Source organism: Salarias fasciatus, chromosome 1 (assembly GCF_902148845.1).
Source record: "Salarias fasciatus chromosome 1, fSalaFa1.1, whole genome shotgun sequence".
NCBI lineage: Eukaryota > Metazoa > Chordata > Actinopteri > Blenniiformes > Blenniidae > Salarias > Salarias fasciatus.
The window spans coordinates 40905826-40916457 of record NC_043745.1 but is presented as its reverse complement, the minus strand read 5'-3'; the positions used below and the strand labels follow the sequence as shown (position 1 = coordinate 40916457).

The 10632-nt window shown below is 57.2% G+C and overlaps 1 protein-coding gene across 3 annotated transcripts in view; it reads right to left on the bottom strand.

The window, feature by feature from the left end:
• Positions 1-1813: 1813 nt before the first annotated feature.
• Positions 1814-10632, bottom strand: part of wdr59 (WD repeat domain 59) — a 20166-nt gene continuing 11347 nt past the window's right edge. Inside the window, exons 18-27 of one of the 3 annotated variants that reach the window (XM_030088506.1) lie at positions 10627-10632; positions 10075-10131; positions 5759-5892; positions 3980-4061; positions 3686-3798; positions 3453-3588; positions 2870-2951; positions 2682-2793; positions 2477-2619; positions 1814-2392 (exon numbers count right to left, since the gene is read on the bottom strand). The exon at positions 10627-10632 is cut by the window's right edge and continues 148 nt beyond it. In XM_030088506.1, coding sequence (XP_029944366.1) covers positions 2157-2392; positions 2477-2619; positions 2682-2793; positions 2870-2951; positions 3453-3588; positions 3686-3798; positions 3980-4061; positions 5759-5892; positions 10075-10131; positions 10627-10632 — 1101 coding nt within the window. In that variant the 3' untranslated portion in view covers positions 1814-2156. Of the gene's footprint in view, positions 2393-2476; positions 2620-2681; positions 2794-2869; positions 2952-3452; positions 3589-3685; positions 3799-3979; positions 4062-5758; positions 5893-10074; positions 10132-10626 lie in introns of those variants that run through there. The other 2 variants (XM_030088512.1, XR_003931281.1) reach the window with 2 other exon arrangements.

The following is a 10632-nucleotide window of genomic DNA, read 5'->3' as shown; positions in this document are numbered from 1 at the left end:
TACACTATCCTACCATACACTACACTGTCCTACCCTACACTACCCTATCCTACCCTACCCTACACTACACCACCCTACACTATCCTACCCTACACTACCCTACCCTACACTACTATATGTTACCCTACACTATCCTACCCTACAATTTCCCAACCCTACCCTACACCACTATATCGTACCCTACCCTACACTATCCTACCCTACGCTATTCTGCCCTACCCTACACTACTGTATCGTACCCTACACTATCCTACCCTACACTACCCTACCCTACCCTACCCTATCCTACCCTACATTTCTGGCCCTTTCCCATCAGCGTCACCCGGAGTGTCCTCCGCACGGTTCAGCCCCGGAACCGTAGATTTTCCACTCCGTTCTCGTCCCTCAACTGCCGATTTTCATCCCCTTCCCATCAGCGACACCCTGCAGGAGTACCGAGTGCCAGCCTTAGTGGTTCGTCAGTGTGGCAGTGCTGTGGTGCATGATGGGGATGTGGGAGCCATCGACTGCACCCACACAGAGTGGGAGGCCCCGCCTGTTTTCCATGTAGGCTGCTATTTCCTGGAACCTCCGAGCATCAGGGAAACAGATTAGGTCCGGCATCAAAAGTGCCTCGACTGCAGCACAAAAGTCCTGCACACAGCTGCACACTGTGGAGATGCTCACTCTGAAAAGGTGTCCACTGCTGCTGTCCTCAGAGCCTGTGGCGAGCTTCCACAGTGCGATGGCCACTCGCTTCTTCAGAGGCACACACTCGCGGAATGTGGTGTTCTGGCGCAGAGGAAGTCCAGCGCCTCCTCGGACATCCTGAAGTTCTGCAGCCACTGTGCGCTCGTGAACCCCGGAACGATAACATCCCACCACTGCGAGGACCGTGGGAAAGCCCAGACCGACGGCTCACGTCGTCTGTGCAGCCGAACGAGCTGAAACACACAAAACACGTCGCTGTCCACTGCCGGTGCAGTGCATTACACTCACCACGAGTTTCAGATTGAAATCACGGCTACTGCAGCTAACTCACCATGAGACGACACTGCCTCGATCTTCTGCTGCGGTCGTCAAATATGAGCTCACGCAAGGCTTCTTCAATCCGGCGGCGCTGTTCAGCAGCTCTTGCTATCGCGGCCCGCAACCTCGCCCGCTCCCTCACCAGTGAAGACATTAGAGATCGTCCATTTCTCGCCACGTTTCGTCGGTGCCTGATGAAATGCCAGAAACTGAGCAGCAGATACATGAGCGCCTCAAGTCGGTCCATTGTTGTGGGTGAAATGAAAAGGTTTGGCGGTCAAAGACGGGAGCGGCCCGCGAATGTCGCATAACAATTGACGCCACCTCAGGTTCGCGTCGTGCGGCTGTTGACATGACCTTGTCTCCGCCCCCTCGAAGGCCGAACCGTGCATAATGGGAAACGAGCAGCGCCGAGGCCGACAGAAGTGACGCCACAGCGAGACGTGCAGGGCGGAGCCGAGGCGACTCTAGTGGGAAAGAGCCTTACTATATATACCCCAGAAGGGACGCGACCACAGCCCGGTACGGCGCCGCTGGAGCCACCGATGGAGGATGGTGAGGTTCTGGTGAGCAGGCATGGTGACCCTGGATCAGCTTCTAGACAAGAAGTATCCGGTCCATCCCTGATGACCTCTGACCTTTAAAGAACCAGAAGGAAACTTTTCTCTGATTAATTTTTTTATTCCAATATTTTTCACTTTCAAAGTTTTGATGAAAAGAATCTTGAAGTCAGAGAACCTTCCAGGAGTGCAGAGCGTCCCCGGTGCCGCCCTGTCCCCGCGCGTGTTCGTTCTGTCCTGCAGAGCGTCCCCGGTGCCGCCCTGTCCCCGGGCGTGTTCGTTTTGTCCAGCACAGCGTCCCCGGTGCCGCCCTGTCCCCGGGCGTGTTCGTTTTGTCCAGCACAGCGTCCCCGGTGCCGCCCTGTCCCCGGGCGTGTTCGTTTTGACCCGCAGAGCGTCCCCGGTGCCGCCCTGTCCCCGGGCGTGTTCGTTCTGTCCAGCACAGCGTCCCCGGTGCCGCCCTGTCCCCGGGCATGTTCGTTTTGACCCGCAGAGCGTCCCCGGTGCCGCCCTGTCCCCGGGCGTGTTCGTTTTGACCCGCAGAGCGTCCCCGGTGCCGCCCTGTCCCCGGGCGTGTTGGGTCCGTCCTCAGAAGGTGCTCTGCAGCAGGCAGTGGCAGCCGCAGCCGGTCGGGCACTCGTCCTGTCTCCTGAACCAGTCCATCATGTGTCCCGTGTGTCCCCCGTGTCCGCAGCTGAGGCAGAAGTTGGACGAGCCGCGGACGGCCACGTGGCACACGGCGCACTGGAAGGTGAGGCGCTTGCAGACGGCGCACTGCGTGCCGCGGGCCTGGCTGCGGCAGTGGCAGCAGTACAGGCCGAACTCTGCGGAGGAAACCAGCGTCAGCGTCCGGTGGCGGCGGGGGGCGGAACCTGTCCCCGCCCGCCGCCGCGGCGCCACGTACATACCGATGCCTTTGTGCGGCTCCGGCGGACAGGAGGCGAACTTGAGCACGTCGGCCCTCTTGTCCCGCAGGCCCCAGCGGTACAGGATCTCGCCGTAGCACTTCTTGAATTCGTCGAACTGCAGCGTGTTGGTGGGATCCAGCAGCCTGGGGGTCAGGGGTCAGAGGTCAGAGGTCACTGCCTCGGCTCGGCGCCGGAGCCTCCTCACCTTTTGTTCATGTCGTGTTGGTCTCGCTCGCGCTCCCGGGGGTCGGCGTACGCCTGGTTGCCGTGGCGATGGTCGTCCGGAGAAGACTCCGCCCACGGCTCTGAATCCCGCCCTGCAGAGGAGAGCGAGGCGGCGGTCAGCTGACCGGCCGGCGGAGCGCCCGCCCGGGCGGCGCCGTGCCGTCTCACCTGCCGTCCACGTGGACGAGGACGGACCCGGGTCCGACGTGGTGGACGAGCCCGAGGTGACGGAGCTGGAGGTGTAGCTGGGCTGGGAGCACAGGGGGACGGGACAGCCAGTCAGAGGACAGTCGGCCGCCAGAGGCGAGCCGGACCAGCTGACCCGGACCAGCTAACCTGGACCAGCTGAACCGGACCAGCTGACCCGGACCAGCTGACCCGGACCAGCTGAGCCGGACCAGCTGACCCGGACCAGCTGAGCCGGACCAGCTGACCCAGACCAGCTGACCCGGACCAGCTGACCCGGACCAGCTGACCCGGACCAGCTGACCCGGACCAGCTGACCCGGACCAGCTGACCCGGACCAGCTGAACCGGACCAGCTGACCCGGACCAGCTGAACCGGACCAGCTGAACCGGACCAGCTGACCCGGACCAGCTGAACCGGACCAGCTGACCCGGACCAGCTGAACCGGACCAGCTGACCCGGACCAGCTGAGCCGGACCAGCTGAACCGGACCAGCTGACCCGGACCAGCTGAACCAGACCAGCTGACCCGGACCAGCTGACCCGGAGCCGAGCGGCGGACTCACATATCGGGAGTGGGGCGGAGGGAAGACGGCGGGCCGGGGCGGCAGGCAGCAGTCAGGGGGCGGAGCCTGAGACCTGAACACGCTGCACAGCATGGCCAGCGTCTGGACGTCACTCATCTGACTGTAGTGGTCCAACCTGAGGACGAACACACACACACACACACACACACACACATCAGGCAGCCGCACCCCGGCACACACACGTCCAGCTGGACAGCAGCGCTGTGTCTCACAGAGTCTCCAGCAGGTGGCGTCCAAACGGATGTCTGGCCCACGGAGTCTCGGTGTCCGGGTCTGGATCTGGACTCAGGTCCTCACTGGTGGCTGCAGAGGCCAGAGCCCACACCTGCACACAGGTACACACACAGGTACACACACACCTGCACACAGGTACACACACAGGTACACACACACCTGCACACAGGTACACACACACCTGCACACAGGTACACACACACCTGCACACAGGTACACATGGGGACACACACCGTCCCTCACACAGGGACACAGGCTCCGCCCTGTCCTACCTTGGCCACGTCTCGCCGTCCCGCCGCCAGAGCAGCCGCTCCGTTCTTCTGACACGTCTCCTGGACGTCCTTCACATTGAGACTGAAGGAGAAAAAAAACACAAAGGTGCATGTCCCTCAGAGTGTCCCTCAGAGTGTCCCTCAGTGTCCCTCAGAGTGTCCCTCAGAATGTCCCTCAGTGTCCCTCAGAGTGTCCCTCAGTGTCCCTCACAGTGTCCCTCAGAATGTCCCTCAGTGTCCCTCAGAATGTCCCTGTGTCCCTCACAGTGTCCCTCAGAATGTCCCTCAGTGTGTCCCTCAGTGTCCTTCAGTGTCCCTCAGTGTCCCTCAGAGTGTCCCTCAGTGTCCCTCAGAATGTCCCTCAGTGTCCCTCAGAATGTCCCTCAGTGTGTCCCTCACAGTGTCCCTCACAGTGTCCCTCAGAATGTCCCTCAGTGTGTCCCTCACAGTGTCCCTCACAGTGTCCTTCAGTGTCCCTCAGAGTGTCCCTCAGAGTGTCCCTCAGAGTGTCCCTCAGAAAGTCCCTCAGTGTCCCTCAGAATGTCCCTCAGTGTCCCTCAGAGTGTCCCTCAGTGTCCCTCACAGTGTCCCTCAGAATGTCCCTCAGTGTCCCTCAGAATGTCCCTCAGTGTCCCTCAGAATGTCCCTCAGTGTGTCCCTCACAGTGTCCCTCACAGTGTCCCTCAGAATGTCCCTCAGTGTGTCCCTCACAGTGTCCTTCAGTGTCCCTCAGAATGTCCCTCAGTGTCCCTCAGAATGTCCCTCAGTGTGTCCCTCACAGTGTCCCTCAGAGTGTCCTTCAGTGTCCCTCAGTGTGTCCCTCAGAGTGTCCCTCAGAGTGTCCCTCAGAGCGTCCCTCAGAGCGTCCCTCAGAGTGTCCCTCAGAAAGTCCCTCAGAGTGTCCCTCAGTGTCCCTCAGAGTGTCCCTCAGTGTCCCTCAGAGTGTCCCTCAGAGTGTCCCTCAGAAAGTCCCTCAGTGTCCCTCAGAGTGTCCCTCAGAATGTCCCTCAGAGTGTCCCTCAGTGTCCCTCACAGTGTCCCTCAGAATGTCCCTCAGTGTCCCTCAGAATGTCCCTCAGTATCCCTCACAGTGTCCCTCAGAATGTCCCTCAGTGTGTCCCTCACAGTGTCCTTCAGTGTCCCTCAGAGTGTCCCTCAGTGTCCCTCAGAATGTCCCTCAGTGTCCCTCAGAATGTCCCTCAGTGTGTCCCTCACAGTGTCCCTCAGAGTGTCCTTCAGTGTCCCTCAGTGTGTCCCTCAGAGTGTCCCTCAGAGTGTCCCTCAGAGCGTCCCTCAGAGCGTCCCTCAGAGTGTCCCTCAGAAAGTCCCTCAGAGTGTCCCTCAGTGTCCCTCAGAGTGTCCCTCAGTGTCCCTCAGAGTGTCCCTCAGAGTGTCCCTCAGAAAGTCCCTCAGTGTCCCTCAGAGTGTCCCTCAGAATGTCCCTCAGAGTGTCCCTCAGTGTCCCTCACAGTGTCCCTCAGAATGTCCCTCAGTGTCCCTCAGAATGTCCCTCAGTATCCCTCACAGTGTCCCTCAGAATGTCCCTCAGTGTGTCCCTCACAGTGTCCTTCAGTGTCCCTCAGAGTGTCCCTCAGTGTCCCTCAGAATGTCCCTCAGTGTCCCTCAGAATGTCCCTCAGTGTGTCCCTCACAGTGTCCCTCACAGTGTCCTTCAGTGTCCCTCAGAGTGTCCCTCAGAGTGTCCCTCAGTGTGTCCCTCAGTGTGTCCCTCAGAGTGTCCCTCAGAGCGTCCCTCAGAGCGTCCCTCAGAGTGTCTCACATGTATCCGTCCCCCAGACTCTTGTGGACGGGCAGCAGGCAGGACGTCTCCTGGATGATGACTTTTCCCGCCAGTTTGATGGGACGATTCCCGAAGTCCGAGCCGTCCCGCTTCGTCTTGAAGCGGCGCGATTTCTGGCAGACGGGGGGCAGAGGGGGGGGGGGGGGGGGGGGGGGGGGGCAGAACGGGGGGGGGGGGGAGGGGGAGGGGGGCAGAAGTGGGGGGGGCCCGGCCCACCTGATTAAAAGTGGACGATGTTCACACAGCGAGACGCTGCCGGCTTCAGGCTGACCTCTGAGACTCTTCCTCCTCCTCCTCTTCCTCACTGTAACACTCCTCCTCCTCTTCCTCACTGTAACACTCTTCCTCCTCTTCCTCACTGTAACACTCCTCCTCCTCTTCCTCACTGTAACACTCCTCCTCCTCTTCCTCACTGTAACACTCCTCCTCCTCTTCCTCACTGTAACACTCTTCCTCCTCTTCCTCACTGTAACACTCCTCCTCCTCTTCCTCACTGTAACACTCCTCCTCCTCTTCCTCACTGTAACACTCTTCCTCCTCTTCCTCACTGTAACACTCCTCCTCCTCTTCCTCACTGTAACACTCCTCCTCCTCTTCCTCACTGTAACGCTCTTCCTCCTCTTCCTCACTGTAACGCTCCTCCTCTTCCTCACTGTAACGCTCCTCCTCCTCTTCCTCACTGTAACACTCCTCCTCCTCTTCCTCACTGTAATACTCTTTCTCCTCTTCCTCACTGTAACACTCTTCCTCCTCTTCCTCACTGTAACACTCCTCCTCTTCCTCACTGTAACGCTCCTCCTCCTCTTCCTCACTGTAACGCTCCTCCTCCTCTTCCTCACTGTAACACTCTTCCTCCTCTTCCTCACTGTAATACTCTTTCTCCTCTTCCTCACTGTAACACTCCTCTTCCTCACTGTAACACTCTTCCTCCTCCTCCTCCTCACTGTAACACTCCTCCTCCTCCTCTTCCTCACTGTAACACTCCTCTTCCTCACTGTAACACTCCTCCTCCTCTTCCTCACTGTAACACTCCTCCTCCTCCTCCTCACTGTAACACTCCTCCTCCTCCTCTTCCTCACTGTAACACTCCTCTTCCTCACTGTAACACTCCTCCTCCTCCTCCTCAGGCAGGCTGAGGTTCTGCTGGGTTCTGGGTCTGGGATCCGTTAGAGACCAGCTGACTGGTTGGAGGGTGGAACCCGGTGCAGGTGCAGCTGATGGTCCAGCAGGTGGCGGTGTGGAGGCTGGAGCCAAGCTTCAGGCCTTCAGAGACCAGGACCTGAACCAGGTCTACATATCCCTGACTGGACTACCTGGTGGACCCTAGCTGGATTAGCTGGACCACCAGACCATCCTGGTCCACTGCTGGACCACCAGACCACCTGGTCCACTGCTGGACCACCAGACCATCCCGGTCTACTGCTGGACCACTTGACTACTGCTGGACCACCGGACCATCTTGGTCCACTGCTGGACCACCAGACCACCTGGTCCACTGCTGGACCACCAGACCATCCCGGTCTACTGCTGGACCACTTGACTACTGCTGGACCACCGGACCATCCTGGTCCACTGCTGGACCACCAGACCACCTGGTCCACTGCTGGACCACCAGACCATCCCGGTCTACTGCTGGACCACTTGACTACTGCTGGACCACCGGACCATCTTGGTCCACTGCTGGACCACCAGACCATCCTGGTCTACTGCTGGACCACCTGACTACTGCGGGACCACCGGTCCACTGCTGGACCACCAGACCACCTGGTCCACTGCTGGACCACCAGACCATCCCGGTCTACTGCTGGACCACTTGACTACTGCTGGACCACCGGACCATCTTGGTCCACTGCTGGACCACCAGACCACCTGGTCCACTGCTGGACCACCAGACCATCCCGGTCTACTGCTGGACCACTTGACTACTGCTGGACCACCGGACCATCCTGGTCCACTGCTGGACCACCAGACCACCTGGTCCACTGCTGGACCACCAGACCATCCCGGTCTACTGCTGGACCACTTGACTACTGCTGGACCACCGGACCATCTTGGTCCACTGCTGGACCACCAGACCATCCTGGTCTACTGCTGGACCACCAGACCATCCTGGTCTACTGCTGGACCACCTGACTACTGCGGGACCACCGGTCCACTGCTGGACCACCAGACCACCTGGTCCACTGCTGGACCACCTCACTGGACCATCCAGAGATGACTGTGACGTCTGGTTCTTACAAGACTGATTGAAACAACAAGATGAGGTTAAAAAGAAAGAAAGAAAGAAACTAAGAAAGGTAGTCCCGGTCCAGAGAGGTGGTCCCGGTCCAGAGAGGTGGTCCCGGTCCAGAGAGGTGGTCCCGGTCCAGAGCACTGTGGCCCTTCTGTGACTGATCCAGGATTCTATTAATTAGTATTTATCGTCACACCGCTCAGTAAGTTTCACCTTCTGAAGAACAAACTCAGAGGTCAGAGGTCATGAGTTTCTCTCCTGTCTCAGACACTCAACACTCTTCCTCATGACGGTGTGTGTGTGTGTGTGTGTGTGTGCGTTTGCTTTTCCACCTGGAGTCTGATGGAGCCGGGTGGAGTCGCCGTGTGAACGGGTTAGTCTGAGTCGATTAACAGCTGATGAGCTGGATTAGAGCGCAGTGCCGTCCGGACGGCAGACTCACCTGCATGACATCACAGGTTCACCTGGATGACGTCACAGGTTGACCTGTATGATGTCACAGGTTGACCTGTATGATGTCACAGGTTCACCTGCATGACGTCACAGGTTCACCTGGATGATGTCACAGGTTGACCTGTATGATGTCACAGGTTCACCTGGATGACGTCACAGGTTGACCTGTATGATGTCACAGGTTGACCTGTATGACATCACAGGTTGACCTGGATGACATCACAGGTTTACCTGTATGATGTCACAGGTTGACCTGGATGACGTCACAGGTTTACCTGTATGATGTCACAGGTTGACCTGGATGATGTCACAGGTTAGTGGAGGTTAGAAGCTGCAGCGGCAGTTCAGTCAGTGTTGGGAGGAAACATGGCGGGAGGCGGGGCAGATGTGACTCCGCCCCAAAACGATCCTGGAGGACGTGTCAACCAGAGGGCTGAGCGACCCGCACTGCTCGCCGGTCTGAAACAGGATTTGAACCGGCAAACCAGAGAACACAAGCTGACTTCTCGAAGCTCACCAAAACCTTGAGCTGGTTTGAACCGGTTACAGGTTGGTGTGGACTGGCGTGGACTGGTTTAAGCAGGTGTGAACTGGTTTCAGACTTGTTTAAACTGGTAAGGACTGGTTCTTACTGGTTTAAGCCTGGTGTGAACTTGTTTCAGACTTGTCTGGACTGGTCTGAACTGGTACAGACTGGTTTGTACTGGTTTCAGACTGGTTTGGACTGGTTTTTGACTAGTCTGAACTGGTGTGGACCAGTTTGGACTGGTTTCAGACTGGTTTGAACTGTTTTCAGACTTGTCTGGACTGGTCTGATCCAGTATGGACTGGTTTGTACTGTTTCAGACTGGTTTGTAATGGTTTCTTACTCGTCTGGACTGGTCTGAATCAGTATAGACTGGTTTCAGTCTGGTGTGGACAGGTTTTAGACTGGTTTGAACTGGTTTCAGACTTGTCTAAACTGGTCTGAATCGGAATGAACTCCTTTCAGACTGGTATGACCTGGATTAAGAGGTGTATGAACCGGTCTGAGCTGGTTTCAGACTGGTTTGAACTGGTTTCAGACTCATCTGGACTGGTCTGAACTGGTGTGGGCTGGTTTGTACTGGGTTCAGACTGGTTTGGACTGGTCTGAACTGGTTTCAGACTCGTCTGAACTGGTATGGACTGTCTTGTACTGGTTTCAGACTGGTGTGGACTGGTTTAAGGCTGGTTTGAACTGGTTTCAGACTGGTTTGTACTGGTTTAAGGCTGGTTTGAACTGGTTCCAGACTGATCTAAAACTGGGTGAGACTGGTTTTGTTTCGACAGGCTCATTACTGACTTCACTCGTGATGTGGGACAGATGTTATTTTCAGAAATTAAAAACGTCTCCCTTTCATCTTCCTGGAAAATGTGTCGAACATCTGGAGGGTGTGTCTTCTTTCTGTAGCCAATTAAAAGGTTTGAATGTTTTAGCCCCGCCCACTCGCCCATACAATTTCAACGTCGGAGCCTCCGAACACAAACTGCCTGTGGGCGGGTCTGTTAGTGCCGAGGCAGCAGCCAATCAGACATGCAGTTCAGCGGCATTAAAGCGACGTGAAAGCGACGTCGGAGAGCTCGGTACCGGCCAATCGTGAAGCGTTTGGACGGACCAGCGGCGGCAGGCAGAGATTGGAAGCTTCTGATTGGACGACAGTGAGAAGGAGGCGGGCAGACAATTGGCAGGAGAATAAAAACAAGAGAGGAGAGCCATCAGGAGGGCGGCCATTTCCGTCACCACGACAACCACACACCACGCTTCGTCACCATGGCAACAACCCCAGCATGGTGTCAGATCACCATGAAAACAAGTTAGTAACTGATTACTTGAGTAACTGAAACGAGGACTAGCTTCACTATCGGCCTCGTGCTGAAGTGAATTCCACATTCCTGAGGAGGAGAACCGGCAATCTGAACCATCTGAGTCCCACGAGCTAGCATTAGCATTAGCATTAGTGTCTTTACATAGCGGTCAGCTTTCTAAGAGCTGTCGGTCCGCAGGCAGAAGATCTCAGCTGAGTGTGGCCCTTCAGCGAACACCACATTATAGAGCAGCTTCCTCCTCTGACATCCAGAGTGTGTGTGTGTGTGTGTGTGTGTGTGTGTGTGTGTGTGTGTGTGTGTGTGTGCGCCTCACCCTCTC